The 17,606-nt window shown below is 48.8% G+C and overlaps 1 protein-coding gene across 12 annotated transcripts in view; it reads right to left on the reverse strand.

The window, feature by feature from the left end:
* GREB1 (growth regulating estrogen receptor binding 1) overlaps nt 1–17,606 on the reverse strand; it is a 134,560-nt gene that overhangs the window by 7,910 nt on the left and 109,044 nt on the right. For 10 of the 12 annotated variants that reach the window (XM_024998441.2, XM_024998440.2, XM_010810181.4 and 7 more), the window contains 7 exons: nt 16,005–16,609; nt 13,362–13,464; nt 9,227–9,385; nt 8,144–8,286; nt 4,601–4,762; nt 3,514–3,718; nt 608–782 (listed from right to left, as the gene is read on the reverse strand). In XM_024998441.2, coding sequence (XP_024854209.1) covers nt 608–782; nt 3,514–3,718; nt 4,601–4,762; nt 8,144–8,286; nt 9,227–9,385; nt 13,362–13,464; nt 16,005–16,609 — 1,552 coding nt within the window. The other 2 variants (XM_024998448.2, XM_024998449.2) reach the window with 2 other exon arrangements.

A 17,606-nucleotide genomic window follows, 5' to 3' on the forward strand; every position in this document is an offset into this window, starting at 1 on the left:
ATCTTCCCAATGATGCTCAGATGCAGCTCTACCTACTGAGCCTTTTCTACCTCCTGGCGCTCCATCACCCCCCTCCAGGCACACAATTCACGGTTTACCTAATCCTCATAACAAACCTCTAGGACAAGGGCAAGTGCCCCTTTGAAAGCTGCCCCAGAAAGAGTCGTTTCCCGAATGTCACACAGCAAATAAAAATGCAGCTTCATGTCAGGAGGAGGCTGGGGCAGGGAGAAGGTTCTAGAAGGTGTGGGGGAGGGCACATCAGTGATGGTGATGGTCCATTTCTTCATCAGGGAGTTTGTTAAGTGGGTGTGTTCTGTTTGCGAAAATACCTGGATATGTATGACACTCTTTTTTTTTAATATTTTATACTGAATTTATGTTGCATTATTTTCTGTCTCTACTGTGCCTCAGTAAAATGTTTTCAATTAAAAACTCAAAGGCTTGGCGGGTGAGCCCACCCCAGATAGGGTTCTGTCCACCGCACACCACATCTTCGAAGAGGAGGCGCCCTCTGGGGTCCTCAAAGGATGGACAAGAATCCCCCACTGGGCAGAGCGCCTGCTCCCTTGTGTTACTGGGGTGCCGTTGGGAAAGGGGCTCTCACCTGCTTCTCTCCCCACCACTGTCGACGTCCACCACATTCCACATCACGCAGGAGTCATCAGAAATCACAATGAAAGGCCAGATGTCCTGGGGCTTGATTCCCAGCTCCTCCTGACGGTTCCGCTCCAGCTCCAGGTTGTGGTAAGACAGCTCCTTGATCAGGAAGTGGGCGGCACCTGAAATGAGCAGATGACCCCGACTCGGGTCAGTCCAAGTGCCCACCCCCACCCAGGACAAAGCCCCGCTAAGAACAAGAATTTGACGAAAGCCCACCCAGGCCCCAGCCCTACCTCCTCTTCTCTGCAGTCCTTATCCACTCGCTATAGGCTGTTGACTCAGAAGAGGAAATTCGAGGTCAGAAAACACTCCCCTCCCATTTGTGCACACATCTGTCTATTTATCTTTGCTTTTTTAACAGCTGAGACCATGAATAAACTGATAACTGAGCACTGAAGAAAAAAAGAATTGTCAACAAATCAAAATAGCTTTAAAAGCCAGAAAGGTGAAAGAGAAAGGTCTTTCGATTCTATGCAGACAAAAACCATCTCTCACCATCTGCCTCTACAAGGATGAGGTCACTAGTGGCCACTGCATACCTTCAACACACCCCGCAAGCAGTTCAGGGTGGAGAATGAGGCACTCTGTGCTCTAGGACAAACCAGCAGAACAGGCCTTCAGATCGTGAGATATTTTTCAGGAGAAGATTTTATAAGCCCGGTTTCCTGCACTGTCTCCTATCTAAAAAAGCACGAAAATCCTTAATGGAGACACCTGCTGTCCATGACCAGCACCATCCTTCTGCTGATATGTGTGCCTGATGGCAGTTAACCCCCTTCCCTCACATACACACCGACCTCTCCCCTCATCTCCTGGGAGTAGTTCCTCGGAGCTATCTGAGAGGCTGTCTCCCAGGCTCTGGTCCTCATTCTGCCCCCAGTAAAACCTTACTCACAATTCTCTCATTGTGCTTTTTTTTTTTCAGTCAACCCCTAGAAGACTCTCTCAAGTCTCCATTCACAGAAATTTTATTGAGTAGGGCGTGTTTTAAGGGGTCTATCACCAAAGAATTCAAGTGACAGGTTATCCCAGAAAACCTGCAGTTAGTGAAATTAGGGTCTAACACTGTGGAAAATTCTGAAAGAGTTGGGAATACCAGACCACCTGACCTGCCTCTTGAGAAACCTGTATGCAGGTCAGGAAGCAACAGTTAGAACTGGACATGGAACAACAGACTAGCTCCAAATAGGAAAAGGAGTACATCAAGGCTGTATAGTGTCACCCTGCTTATTTAATTTATATGCAGAGTACATTATGAGAAACACTGGGCTGGATGAAGCACAAGCTGGAATCAAGATTGCCCAGAGAAATATCAATAACCTCAGATATGCAGATGACACCACCTGTATGGCAGAAAGTGAAGAACAACTAAAGAGCCTCTTGATGAAAGTGAAAGAGGAGAGTGAAAAAGTTGGCTTAAAGCTCAACATTCAGAAAACTAAGATCATGTCATCCAGTCCCATCACTTCATGGCAAATAGATGGGGAAACTGTGGAAACAGTGACAGACTTTATTTTGGGGGGCTCCATAGTCACTGCCGGAGAAGGCAATGGCACCCCACTCCAGTACTCTTGCCTGGAAAATCTCATGGACGGAGGAGCCTGGTAGGCTGTAGTCCATGGGGTTGATAAGAGTCAGACACGACTAAGCGACTTTACTTTCACTTTTTACTTTCATGTGTTGGAGAAGGAAATGACAACCCACTCCAGTGTTCTTGCCTGGAGAATCCCAGGGACGGGGAAGCCTGGTGGGCTACCATCTATGGGGTTGCACAGAGTTGGACACGATTGAAGCGACTAAGCAGCAGCAGCAGCATAGTCACTGCGGATGGTGACTGCAGCCATGAAATTAAAAGACACTCCTTGAAAGGAAAGTTATGACCAACCTAGACAGTATATTAAAAAGCAGAGACATTACTTTGCTAACAAAGGTTCGTCTAGTCAAGGCTATGGTTTTTCCTGTAGTCATGTATGGATGTGAGAGTTGGACTGTGAAGAAGGCTGAGCACCAAAGAATTGATGCTTTTGAACTGTGGTGTTGGAGAAGACTCTTGAGAGTCCCTTGGACTGCAAGGAGATCAAACCAGTCCATCCTAAAGGAGATTAGTCCTGAATATTCATCGGAAGGACTGATGTTGAAGCTGAAACTCCAATACTTTGGCCACCTGATGCGAAGAGCTGACTCATTTGAAAAGACCCTGATGCTGGGAAAGATTGAAGGCAGGAGGAGAAGGGGACAACAGAGGATAAAATGGTTGGATGGCATCACCGACTCAATGGACATGAGTTTGAGTAGACTCCGGGAGTTGGTGATGGACAGGGAGGCCTGGCGTGCTGCAGTCCATATGGTCGCAAAGAGTCGGACTCAAATGAGCGACTGAACTGAACTGATTAAGAACATTCAGGGGCGTCCCCAGTGGCTCACTGGTAAAGAATCCACCTGCAATGCAGGAGACGTAGGAGATTCAGGTTCACCCCTTGGGTCAGGAAGATCCCCTGGAGGAGGGCATGGTGACCCACTCCAGTAGGCATGCCTGGAAAATCCCATGGACAGAGGAACCTGAGGGCTACAGTCCATGGGGTCACAAAAAGTGGAACACGACTGAAGCCACTGGGTACACACACACACACAACATTCAGAAGAGCACACACACAGTGTAGGTGGTCTTGGTGCAGTGGTGGGACAGCAGTGATTACAGAATGAATGTAATTCATATGCACACACCTGTTGGAGGGGACTAAGGGGAAACAGATGTTCGGTCTAGAAAAACATTTCTCAGTGGATTTCCTATGAAGTCAACGTGTCTTGAATTTAACTTTGCAACAAATTTGGAAAAAAATGAAGGCCTACCAACTCCAGCGCTGTTGAAGATGCTGGGAAGGACCAGCATGATATGGTTGGGCCAGTACTTCTTATAAATCGCCATCTCATACTCCTTGACAACCAACACATGCAGGTGGCTGGCACCATCCATCGCGTGGTACAGGTTAAAGAGTCCATGCTCGTGACGGCCAGTTGTGGGGGTGAACGTCGGGCTCTTTATGTATTCGTGACTCTGGAGAGCATGGGCACAGAGACGTCAAGCGTTTGTCAGCCTGGCTACTACGACTGCCCTCCCTCCGAGATGTGACTCTGCAGCCTCCTCCATCAGAAGATGGTGCCTGTTTCTGCATGCCTTGCATCTGGCTGAGCCTTGGGACTTGCTTTTACAGATGGTGGTGTGCCAGTTCCGAGCCTGGCTTCCAGAGGCATTCTGTTCTCTCTCAGAAACCCCCCCACCTCCCGCCCCGAGGGAGAAGCCCGGGCTAGCCTGCTGGACAAGGAGAGGCCACAGGAGCAGACACGGGCGTCCCACTGAGGCCACCAGAGTCCAGCCCCACCGCCAACCTGGTAACGCACTTCAAACACAAGGGATGGCAACCAGGATAAGCACCCAGCAGAATCGAGCTCAAACCGCCGGTGCACAGAATACAAAGCGAAATAAATGCTTGTTTGAGAATGGTGTGTAAGGTGAGCAAAACTAATGGGCTTATATCAGCGACCCAAATCCATGACCCTCACCTATTGGCGCCTAATACACATTGAGTGAACATTATTCCTGTGTGACTTAAATCCCTCCACTTCTGAGCCATACAGCCTAGCTTCTCATTCACTCAGGTTGTGAATCTTCTATATAAACAACTGTGTTTTCTTTCACTCTTTTCTCAACAACCAAGCTAGGTCTTCTATTCCTTCTTGATTTCTCAAAGCACTTGCCACTGAGCTGGTGCTCCTAACCAGTTCTGATGGGAACCATCTAGAAAACGGAGTAAAGGAGCTAATAAAGCCTCTGTCACCCTCTAACAAAGGACCGCACTACCACTTCACAAAGGTTTTCATTGCTTGATAACAGCCCCTGGGTCTGCAAGGCTGAGCCCCAGGGCCGCAGGGCCGGTACCTTGTCTGTGACGAGGGGCAGTCGCATGCTCTCCAGCTGGCCTCCGGGTTGGCTGAAGACAAAGTGGTGCTCCTTGGACTTGGGGATGATGAAGTGGAGCTGGATTTCCTCTCCTAGCATGGAGTAAGAGAAGGCAAAGGCGTGCAGGGTGGACTCATAGAGCTGGGGTGCGAGGGGGAAAGGACAGAGCTTGTCATCAGAGTCCGGCCTGACCTCCCGGAAGAACCCAGGCCTGCTGCAGCCATGACCACACAGAGGCTACTGCCACCACTGCCCCAGCTGATGCCAGTTCATAGCATGGACACCTGCGAGTGTGTACCCGAGGCCACACCTGATTGGTCAGAGGCTCCCATCCTGGTGCTGACCCCTAGGTACCCAGGGGATGCCTCTGTAGCCACCCAGACCTTCTGGACTCTGGATTGGACCCAGAGGCATGCTGGGGCACCAAAGCCTTCATGCTCCAGGTCACATTTTTAATTTCAACAAAGATTATTTTCCCATGACAGCTGATCTGTGTAATAGCAGAAGACAATAACTGTGTAAGCTTGTGCATGTCCGTCTCACGCGCCACATCCAGACTCTGGAACCAATGAATAATCCTAGGTCCTCACTCCCATGGCGGACATCCAGAGGTCTTGGTCTCACTCCTATCCCTAAGTCTAGCCTCACCTCCAGCCACTTTGTCTAAAGAGTCCTCCTGTTACCCAGTCACGGTGCCCACACTGCTCCTGGTGTGACCTCCCAGCCCGGCTAAGCCCAGGCCAGAGGTATGCCTCCTCCAGGCCTCGGCTCTGGCGTCCACAGCAGGGCCTTAGCGACCCCTCTCCCCTCAGCTGCCCCTGCAGATGCACAGCTAGTCTGTCCCATGCCCTCCGGGGGGCCACGGGGGCCAGGGCAGGGCTGACACGGGCCAGGACGCGCTGGCTGTGACATCTGACAGACTGTGGCTCTGCTTCGAGAGCCAAGATGAGGGAGAAACAGAATCTGACCAGGGGAGGGAGCAAAGAGGGACATAACCGAGGAATTTCCTAAGACAGCCTCCCAGGGGAGCCTTGAGCAATGAGGAGAAAGAATCAAACAGCAGAAGCAGTGATCTGTCAGCAGAGAGTCAGCATGTGCCCCTGTGTCCTCAGGGGACCTTATTTTCACACCCTTGCAAGTGTGGCCCCAGACCCAACCCGCCTACAGAGAGGCTGGCCCCGGGGGCTGGAGCTCAGACCTGCCCCCCTCCTCCTTCTCCTCCAGGCTCCGACTACTCATTCACTGCAGACCCTGAAGCGACCAGGCACTGAACCTTCCAGTCTCTGCATTCTTCACATTTCAAGATCAAGAAAATGTTTCCACTTATATTCTTCTCTGCCTTGAAAGAAAAACTTCATCTCCAAGGGAAGAAATGTTAGGAGGGTTTATCTGCAGCAAATAGGATTTCTGATCATTTTTAATCCTTTGAAAAATACTCATATGTATTTTTTAATTTTGTCTAGAGTACAATTGCATCATTTGAAAAAAAATCTGTGCTTAGAGGAGACAGGTGCTACTTCAGTAGCAGCTAAGCTCAAGGCCAGGAAGATTTGGGAAAATTAAAGCTACCAGCTGCTGTTTCCCTCTGCAAAGGGGACAGACAGGGAGCTGGAGCCCTTGTCATCTTCAGGCCTTTCTGGGGCAGCTACGGACTGGTAGAACTGTCCTGCACCCCTGGGTGCTGCACAGCTGTCTGTCTCCCATCAGCTCCAGCTGCCCCTGACTCCTATTTCCTTGCCTGCATCTGAAATGAGAAGAAATTCAGTGTAAAATCCTACCCTCCATCTGTTTCTAGGGAACCAGCCCACAGGCCCCCACAAACCTCCACAAGGCTGTGCTTAGTCGCTCAGTTGTGTCCAACTCTTTTCGACCCCATGGACTGCAGTTCACCAGGCTCCTCTGTCCATAGGGATTCTCCAGGCAAGAATACTGGAGTGGGTTGCCATGCCCTCCTCCAGGGGATCTTCCCAACCCGGAGATTGAACCCAGGTCTTCCATACTGCAGGCAGATTCTTTTACTGTCTGAGCCACTAGGGAAACCCAGGAATACTGGAGTGGGTGGGTGGCCTTTCCCTTCTCCAGGGGATCTTCCTGACCCAGGAATTGAACCAGGGTCTCCTGAATTGCAGGCAGATTCTTTACCAGCTGAACTACCAGGGAAGCCCCTCCACGGACTAGTAAGAGACTATTCAAAACTGATGGGTGTTAATTAACTCAACTTATTGTGCCGATCATTTAGCAATATATACATTTATCAAATCATTATGTTGTCTACATTAAACTTACACAATGTTATCTGTCAATTATATCTCAAAAAACTGGAAAAATTGTTCATTTTCTTATCAAGTGTTCATCGACTGAAAAAATCAATTTAAAAAATAGAAAAATTAAAAAATAAGAAGAAGGAAATACCCCCTCCCAAGGTAGCCTTGCCCTCATCAGGCCTCAACTAAGAGTTCTCACTGCAAAGGCCCCATTCCTTCCCACAGCGAGGATGACTCTGTGGTCTCTCTGTGCCCACCCACCCAGCCTCCTGTCCCGGGACCAGCCTTCACTCTAAGCTCCATCAACACCCACTAAAGTCACTTCTGAGTCCCCTAGACACCCCTCGTCTCCCTGCTATTGCACTTGCCATTCGCTCCTTCCCCCCCTCTTCTGTCCACCTTGGCTCCCTGGCAAACTCGTACTGATCCTTCAGAACCTTCTCCCCTGCTCCCTGCCTAGTATCATATCTTCATTTATTAAATGGGGATAATGCTATAGGCTTGTGGGGTTTTAATGAGAATTAAAGAAGAAACTCAACAGTACAGTTTCCTAACCAAGTGCCCCTTGAATGAATGGATCACAGGTGTCACTTAAACATAAACTGCTTCAGCCAGAGCCCTGAGAGCAGTCTTATCCATCTACCCAGGGCCCAGGACAAGTATCATTTTCTATCACATTAAAAATTGGGAAGTACTGGTATATAAAAAGTGCCTAGTACATAGCCCGGTACGTAGTAGATGCTCAGTAAATGCAAATTTCTCTCTTAAACCTCATAATGTCTACACGTCAACCATAGCGCTTTCCTGCCAGCTTTAGCCTGCTCCAAAGTTCTGTTTATGTGCACCTGTCCATCCCTAGACTGTGAGCCTCAAGTCTGGGGTTTTCTTCACTTCTGAGTCTGTGTCCAGTACATAACAAGCACTCAGGAAGTATCCACTGCACTGAACTAACTAGAGATTGCTAAGATGTAAAGAAAAGTAAGACACTGATAGCCGGTTAACTCTGCCACTAATACACATGTCACCCCAGGGGAATCACTGTTCGGTAGCGTCAATAATTATTTCAGAGATGATTGAAGGGAATGGAGGATTCAGGACGAAGGGGCTTCTTCCAGAACTTTCCACCTCCTGACTCCAGGATGCAAACATAACGAGAAGAAGGAGACCGAGGTGCTAGCCACGGTGAAACATGTAGCCGAGAGCCATGGAAGTGCCCGCTGGAGTCCACCTGAAGGGCTGCCTGGGGGCTCCGTCCTACCTGGTAGCGGGGGTGGAAGCCCATGTACTGGTGGCACTGCTCGCAGTGATGGTACGTGTTGTACGCTGCGAACTTGGAGAGCCTCATCCTCGCCGTCTGGCGTCGCACGTACAGGTCCTCCGGCTTCCGGTGCGTCCCTCTGTCTGCACGAAATCCCAGCGTTAATCCCAGGAGGCCCAACCAATACCCTCTGCTCCCGCTTGTTGGCAACGAAACACTGTAACAGGGCTTCCCGGGATCGCCTCTCACCTGTCCGCCCCACGCGGACTCCACTGGCCAGAAAGGACAGAGTCGCAGTGGGATAAACTAGACGCTACAGTCCCATGGCGTCTCACTCATCCTGCTACGGATGTTTTATAAACCTATTCAAGGATTCGATCCGTGACAATGTAAATCGATCGCTGACTTAACATGCAAATGCTGCAAAGCACACAATCACCTCTAGGATTTCAAACTGACTTAGCAAAATTAAGATTTTAAAACTCAACCTCCATTCAAGAAGGTCTACATGAAGCATGAAGGAGGCTCCAGTGAACGGCATCTGCTCTGAGCTCAATGAAGATAAAATGATGGAATCAACAAGGAGACTGGTATCTTCCTCTCATACTGCATTCACTGAACTTTCCCGGTCAGTGCTTATAATCTCACTGGCCACTCACATCCGACGTTTGTCACCACTGACCCTGAAACCCGTCAGGGTCATAATACTGTGAAAATCAGTGGTCCCCAAAGAAGGAGCGAGAAAACGAGAGACCGAGGGAAGGATGGGAAATAGATGCATTTTGTTGTAACAACCCAAATTCATAGAAAAACATACATCTTTTCTTTGGTTAACAAGAATCTTCAGAGTATTCCAATCATGAAAAGCCATCAACAGCATCCTCACATTTTTCTGCACTAATGGAGCAGTGAGTCTTCCCTCATGGAGTCGAAGAGCATTTCCTGTCCAGAGAGGTGGTGACCTCACTGCTCTAACAGGCACCGCCAGTTCACTCATCACTAGCAAGATTTAGCTCATACCTTTAAGAAGCTATTCCCACATACTCTGGAAGAAGGTGGAAGCAAGAGTTTGACAAATCTGACCTTCACTCTTTACACTCTGATGGTGTGAGCAGATCAGACTGGCGTCCTCATACTTCGGGTCATGAATAATATAGTCAAAAGGCAACTTCTTGAACAGCTCCAGGTCCGGCCAGGGGTCACTGAGCTGGAGGTAATGCCAATCCGAATCTTCTCTGAGGTCTACAGGATCGGGAGAAACACAGATATGTGACAAAATTGGATGTGAGAAAGATTTATTTCAAACATGCACAAGGGTGATGGTTGGAGTGGAACTGCTGCTGAGTCGACAAGTACTACAGGATCTCAAACGCCCAGGTACATGTTCCATTTTCAGGATTCTTCTAATTCAGCAAGAACGTGCATTCAGATCTATCTCTATCCAGAGGAAGAGCCTCATGCTGGGTTTCCTATGGGATAGGCTTGCTCTTCTGACTTCCACTAACTTATACTCCTCCCAATACATGTAATCCTGTGCTCTGTGATTTCCCTGGCTCTGTCCCTCAAATACACCACACTGGTTGCCAGCACCAGCAGAAACCGACGCAGTTCTCTCTTTTGCTCTTATACCTAAATGCTACCCAGCCAGTAAGGCCCAACTCCTATCACTGCACCTCCAGGAAAACGCTTATAAATGCTCAGATCCACTGGCTTCCCCTTTCTGAACACAACTCCTGGCTCAACCCATGTCTTCATGTTTGCCATGTATCATTGTACATTGTAATCCGTGCAGTCTACAGTGCTCATTAAATGCTTGCTAGCAAAAAGGTAAAAAATCCTAGTTGGTCCAACCCCAAATTATGGAATACATTGATTTTATGTATATGACATTTTATACACACGATACTGAAAGTGCTGCACTCAATATGCCAGCAAATTTGGAAAACTCAGCAGTGGCCACAGGACTGGAAAAGGTCAGTTTTCATTCCAATCCCAAAGAAAGGCAATGCCAAAGAATGCTCAAACTACCACACAATTGCACTCATCTCACACGCTAGTAAAGTAATGCTCAAAATTCTCCAAGCCAGGCTTCAGCAATACATGAACCATGAACTTCCAGATATTCAAGCTGGTTTTAGAAAAGGCAGAGGAACCAGAGATCAAATTGCCAACATCTGCTGGATCATCGAAAAAGCAAAAGAGTTCCAGAAAAACATCTATTTCTGCTTTACTGACTATGCCAAAGTCTTTGTGTGGGTCACAATAAACTGGAAAATTCTGAAAGAGATGGGAATACCAGACTACCTGACCTGCCTCTTGAGAAATCTGTATGCAGGTCAGGAAGCAACAGTTAGAACTGGACATGGAACAACAGACTGGTTCCAAATAGGAAAAGGAGTACGTCATGGCTGTATATTGTCACCCTGCTTATTTAATTTATATGCAGAGTACATCATGAGAAACGCTGGGCTGGAAGAAGCACAAGCTGGAATCAAGATTGCCGGGAGAAATATCAATAACCTCAGATATGCAGATGACACCACCCTTATGGCAGAAAGTGAAGAACAAGTAAAGAGCCTCTTGATGAAAGTGAAAGTGGAGAGTGAAAAAGTTGGCTTACAGCTCAACATTCAGAAAACTAAGATCATGGCATCCGGTCCCATCACTTCATGGCAAATAGATGGGGAAACAGTGGAAACAGTGTCAGACTTTATTTTGGGGAGCTCCAAAATTACTGCAGATGGTGACTGCAGCCATGAAATGAAAAGATGCTTACTCCTTGGAAGGAAAGTTATGACCAACCTAGATAGCATATTAAAAAGCACAGACATTACTTTGTCAACAAAGGTTTGTCTAGTCAAGGCTATGGTTTTTCCAGTGGTCATGTATGGATGTGAGAGTTGGACTATAAAGAAAGCCGAGCGCCAAGGAATTGATGCTTTTGAACTGTGGTGTTGGAGAAGACTGTTGAGAGTCCCTTGGACTGCAAAGAGATCCAACCAGTCTGTCCTAAAGGAGATGGGTCCTGGGTCTTCATTGGAAAGACTGATGTTGAAGTTGAAACTCAATACTTTGGCCACCTGATGAGAAGAACTGACTCATTGGAAAAGACCCTGATGCTGGGAAAGATTGGGGGCAGGAGGAGAAGGGGACGACAGAGGATGGGATGGTTGGATGGCATCACTGACTCAATGGACATGAGTTTGGGTAAACTCCAGGAGTTGGTGATGGACAGGGAGGCCTGGCGTGCTGCAGTCCATGGGGTCGCAAAGAGTCAGACATGACCGAGTGACTAAACAGAACTGATATGTAATACTATGTCCATATAGCTATATGTGTCCATATACTAAGTCACTCAGTCGTGTCTGACTCTTTGAGACCCCACGGACTGTAGCCTACCATGCTCCTCTGTCTGTGGGATTCTCCAGGCAAGAATACTGGAGTGGGTTGCCATTTCCTTCTCCAGGAGATCTTCCCAACCCAGGGATCGAACCCAGGTCTCCCGCATTGTAGGCAGACGCTTTACCATCTGAGCCACCAGGGAAGCTCATATATATATATATCCTAAGTGTCCATAAGAGAAAAAAAAGAAGAGGAAGAGGAATGCTTATTATATATTTAATAGATGCTCAGTGCTTCATATGTGTAACATCATTTAATCTTTACAACATCCTGTAAAAGGGGAACTATGTACATTTTGCCAAAGAGAAACCCAAAGCAATAGGAGAGTATTTGGGAAAATAAGGCTGTGAAGTTTAACACACTTCAGGCAAATCCTCTTTATCATTGGTAAATCCAACAAAACGTGAGACAGAAACTCAGCAGACCCACTGACTTTCATCTGCAATACGGGTCCAAACTGTGGGGGAAACGGTGGAAAACTCAGAGTGCAGATGAGTGTAGATACGGTTCCTTTTTCCTTCAAAGGAAAGATTAAGGGCTAGACGGGCTTCCTGGGTTCTAAATTTTCTCCCAGTCAAAATGCAAACATAGTTAAGAGTATGTAAAGAAGTTCTGTGTGTGCAAAGGGCAGGACTTCCTTCTTTGTCAAGGCTGACTACATTGCACATATATACCCCTTCTTTATCCACTCAACTGCTGGTGGGCGTTTATCCTTCAATGGACACCATACAGTTGCTACATTTTGGTAATTGTGAATGATGCTGCAATGAACACGGCCACTGTGTGAGGTGACTGTGGCGATTATTCCACAAAGTGTGTCAAATCATCCAGTTGTGCACCTTAAACATACACAATAGGAGTGCTCCTAGATGCCAGTGCAGCCTCCTGGGGCCCCTTCTCTATAATACGGACTCCTTACACAAATCTTCATTCCCAACAGGTTCATTCAGTAGGCTGTTTCAGAGCCACTGGAGCGGCGCTAGAAGAGGAGATGGAGGAGGTGCTCGACATGAGCATGAAACATGTTCAAAGACAGTCTTCCCTTAATCCGGATAAACTCCACTCTGGGAATGAGGAGAAAAGCCTATTCCCCACATATCACGTATTTTTCATTTTGCCCCAAGATGCTGACCTATGTGCTCAGCAGTCTGAAAGGGAATTCTCATCTGATGGACAATTCCACTTTTTAGAGGCAGCATGCACGCATGCTCAGTTGCTTCAGTCGTGTCCAGCTCTGAGACCCCACGGATTGTAGCCCACCAGGCTCCTCTGTCCATAGGATTCTCCAGGCAAGAATACCAGAGTGGGTTGCCACTTCCTACTCCAGGGGATCTTTCCAACCCAGAGATTGAACCCGTGTCTCCAGCACTGGCAGGTGGATTCTTGACTCACTGAGCCACCTGGGAAACTCCCTAGAGGCAGCAACCGAATCTAATATGGTTCCAGTTCTGCTACCCCTGAGCTGGCTCCTGAACACGTTACTTAGCAGAAAAATGGATTACCATTATCTGTCTCGCGGTGCGGTAGAGGAAGTGAATGTGGTAAATTATGTAAAGTATCTGGCACAGTGGTTGACATTTGGAAGGTACTCAGTAAAGAGCGGTTTTTTTAGTATCGTAATTTTATCTTCCCCAAGGCCTCCTAGGCTCTACTCTAGGATTGAGCAAAATGACTACAAGGGAAAGATAAAAACCATCCAAAGCCCTTGGGAGGAGTCAGATCATTAACCTAAGAATTCCATCTTGAAAGTAAAAGACACAAGCAATGTCACTTGAGAAGATCATTCAAGCTCCGGGGTCATCAACAGGGAACTCACTGATGTTGATCTCTTCCTCATCGTAAACATCCACTTCCGTCAGCCGAATGAGCATTCTGGACAAAATGCTGAGGAACTGCAGGTAGGCACCCGTCTTCCCGATCTGCAGGGACAGCGAAGTGGGAGCCAACCATCAGTATGTCCATGCTTAGTGCAGGCGCTGGCTGAGCACCTGACTTGCCTCCACTCATCCATCGATCTTAACCATCTCGCCCACTTAAAATGAGGGCTGGGGGCGATGCAAAGACCTTTGAGGGAAAATGTGGCCGAAGAAACATGGCACAGGCAGACAGATGAACTCCCAGGAGACCCACCTGCTTATTAATCATTGCAAATGTCTTTCCAGATTTTAATTGGCCACACTGTTTAAGCTGTTAGAACTAGGACTCCATCACAAGCTGAACAAAATGTTACTTCAGAAAAAAAAAAAGAACTGACATTTTAATAATGCCTTAAAAGTCTTGCTCAATTGCAAATTGTGATCTTATGTTAATGGATGTATCTGTAGCGGGATAACAAAATTCACTGTGGGAGATGTGAAAGGTTGGCATCACACCTGTCTCCTCCTAAGTTCAGGACTTCCTTCTCTTCTTGTATTAATGGGTCCCCACCCCCGTCAAGCCAGCACTAGGCCAGTATACTATAGGTCTTAGTGCACTGACGTCACAGCTGGCTACAAGGGGACCTGGGGGCTAGCCTCCTCTCCTGCCCACCTTGGCATCCTAAGAATGTGCTCTCCAAGTTCTCAGCTTAATGCCTGGTTCATAGGAAGGATTCAACAGATGCTGATGAATGGAAATAACTAACTTCCAAAATGAAAATATGAAATACAACCAGGGGGAGCTTTAGAGAAAATATTCGAATGCATATAATTCACAAAGGATTAAAACTTATACTCTAAAAGAACAAAGCAAAAGAAAAAAAAGTCAAATGGACTAAAGGAAAAATAAATGAGAGAGACAAAACCAGAAAGTCATTGTAAAAGATATACCAGTGACCAATAAAGAAATTAAAATATATTCACCCTTACTAATAAAACTATAATATACAAAATAATTTTCCCCTATCAAAAATGCAAAAATTTTAAAGACTGATAACATTCAGTAAGATGAGGGTATGGAAAAACCAGGATTCCTTTATAACAAACATTTTATTTCCCCTTTTTAAAAAATTACACAACGTACTATACGCTTATCTAAAAGTGCAAGAAATACAGATCAATAAAAGAGCAGTGAAGTCGTTCAGTCACGTCTGACTCTTTGAGACCTTATGGACTGTAGGCTGCCAGGGTCCTTCGTCCATGAGATTTTCCAGGCAAGAATACTGGAGTGGGTTGCCATTTTCTTCTCCAGGGCATCTTCCCAACCCAGGGATCGAACTCAGGTCTCCCACATGGCAGGCAGACTCTTTACTGTCTGAGCCACCAGGGAAGCCCAATAATAAAGTAGAATAGTCACAGATTCCAGCCCCCTCCCCTGACAGCTCTCCTGTCAGGGATTTTTGAAGGTATTTTCACACATGCAGACACATACACACACTGGTTTTTCTGTGTAACTAATGTGACCCTATGCATATATTATTCTGCAACTTGATCTTTAAAGTGGAGATATCTTAGAGAACTTTCAGTGTCAGTATATAAAGATCTAGCTCAAATTTTCTGTGGCTGAATTGCATGATACCCCTGTGCCCAAGTATATTCAATCAAGCTTGACCAACGGAACTCAAGGTGTTTCCAGTTTATTTAACTACTATAAATTACTAATACAAAACTGAGCACTTTTATACATATTTTTGTGGGTTTGTGTTTCTTGGGATAGGTACCTGACGAAGGAAGGAACATGAGAGTGAAAAGGAAACATGTCTTGAACGGGGACAGTGACGATGACGGGGACAATCACAGTGCTTTCTAGGGGTCAGCTCCTGTTCTTGTGACACAGCTGTTAGCTTCCTCATTCTCAGATGAGGACCCTGAGGCAAAGAGAGAGCTGGAACTGGCCCAGGGAGGTAGGTGATGTTTTAGTTTGACTCCAGCTCCAAGCAGTTCCCTGCAGGGCCCACCCTTCACCCCAGCTCTGTGTGGCTGAGCCCCTCTCCCAAGACCCCATACGAACCTCATGCATCCTCATCACAGGCTCGCGACCCCTGACATTCACACCCAGGTTCCCGCCATGATGACAGGTGAAACCGTCTTTCGTTGTCAGAAAAATACAATAAGCTGGGGGGTGGAGACAGGCCTCCTGCCTCCCTGTTCTGTTTCACCAAAATCTTGCAGGACAGAAACAGGGGTCAGCTTCCATTGTCAGAGTGAGGGGGAACCGCCCTGACTGGCCGTGAGGACCAAATGGAGTAACGTGGGAAAGGCAGAACCATAATCTGAATGAGCAAGAAGGACCCGTAGAGAAACCCTCCAGCCCCACATCACTCAAAGGAGGAAACTGGGGTCAGAGGACGGAGGACACCCTGCCATGGGCAGCAGGTGGGTCCCTCTACCCGCCCCCTTAGGGCCATGAGAGATGCCGCCTGGGGGCCGGCCGAAGCGAATAAGGGATGCTCTGGGATGCTCTCAGCCCCAAACCAGTCTCTGGGTGTGCACACAAGCCCCCCGCCCCCCCGCAGAGCCCGGGCGCACGGGGCAGCACCCACCTGGGGGGGCCCGCTGAGCAGGAGCCGGCGCGGGTGGAAGCCGTCCACGCGGCTCTCGGCGCGGTTGCCGTAGTCCATGTGGCCGGGCCGGGGCACCGTCCACTGGCGGTAGTAGAGTGACTGCTCCGTGGACGTCATGGTCTTGCTGAGCAGGGGCCGGAAGGAGCTGGCCCACATGACCGAGTGCGAGGGCAGGAGCGAGGCGGCCTTGGGCAGGCCGCTGCCATCCGTGGACGTGACCATGTCGTACACCAGCTTGGGCAGGAAGACCACGGGCGGCTGCCGGCAGGCCTTGGTCATGGAGCACTGGGAGGCCTGCAGGACGAGTGCGCCGGCGGCGGGCAGTGCCGGTGAGGAGGCCGAGCCCGAGGAGGACGCCGACGGGGCCGACACCTGGACGTGCTGGCCGCTCTTGAGGCTGGGATCCGGCTGTGGGGTCAGCCCCGGGCTGTGCCTGCTGATGACCGACGGTGGCCCCCCCGCTGCCCGGAGCCTCTGTCTCTCTCCAGGGGCCCTGGCCTCCTCCGAGGGGCCACAGGATGGTGGGGACCGGGCCCGCTCCACCTGCGAGGGTCCGGCCGAGGACTCGCCACATGGTGCCGAGCCTGCAGAGACACGCCCATCAGTCAGGGCCTGGGATCCACCCCCCCAGCTCCTGCTTCTGCAGCGCTGACTCCCTTTACCTGCAATGATGGGAATTTCTGTCAAGGCAATTCAATTCCCCTTCTGGTTAAATATGGACTTTTTGTCTTTCTGACAAAGCCCAGAGGTGCTGCAGGGAGAGAGCCAGCACCGCTCCCCTGGCCCCACACGCCCCTCCAAGCCTCTGCACCCTCAGCCCCATCTGTCCCAGACCCTCACTATCAGTGAGTGCTCAGCCCACCTCCTGGCTCTGGTGCAGGTGGGTCCCAGAGCTCAGATCTCCCCTTTGCACAGCAGAGCGGTGCTTCTGGCTCAGCAAAACTCACAGGACTGAAAAGGCTCGACTCTTTAGCTTCCAGAAGAATTCAAGAGAGAAAATGTAGCACCCACGGCAGCTACCCAAACGCAGTGTTTCTTTTGCCCTCCCCCACCAGTGGACCACGCTGCAAGCCAAGGTGAGTGTAGGCTCCTGGCACCCAGGAGTGGCACACTGGTTCATCTTTTATATCATCCTGTGCATGCTAATTTGCTTCAGTCATATCCAACTCTTTGTGATCCTATGGACCATAGCCCACCAGGCTCCCCTGGCGATGGGATTCTCCATGCAAGAATACTGGAGTGGGTTACCATGCCCTCCTCCAGGGGATCTTCCTGATGCAGGGACTGAACCCCTGTCTCGTCTCCTGCATTGGCAGGTAGGTTCTTTACCATGAGCGCCACTATCACCCTGGACCTCCTGAAAGGTGGGGGTTTCCCCCTCTCTGAAATGGGGGGTTGTACCGAAGGCCACAGAAGCATCTCATCGGAGACTCCCTAAGGTCTCAGGGTCCTCTGAGGAATTCTGAGAAAGTCCCCTCACAGGACAGGGAGGCTGGCCGGCAGCCTGGACATTCTACTCTGCCTGACAACACTGCACAGACCAGCAGGTCCCAGAACCTTCTAGAAAGCTGTCAGCCCAGG

Source organism: Bos taurus, chromosome 11, assembly GCF_002263795.3.
Source record: "Bos taurus isolate L1 Dominette 01449 registration number 42190680 breed Hereford chromosome 11, ARS-UCD2.0, whole genome shotgun sequence".
Taxonomy (NCBI): Eukaryota; Metazoa; Chordata; class Mammalia; order Artiodactyla; family Bovidae; genus Bos; species Bos taurus.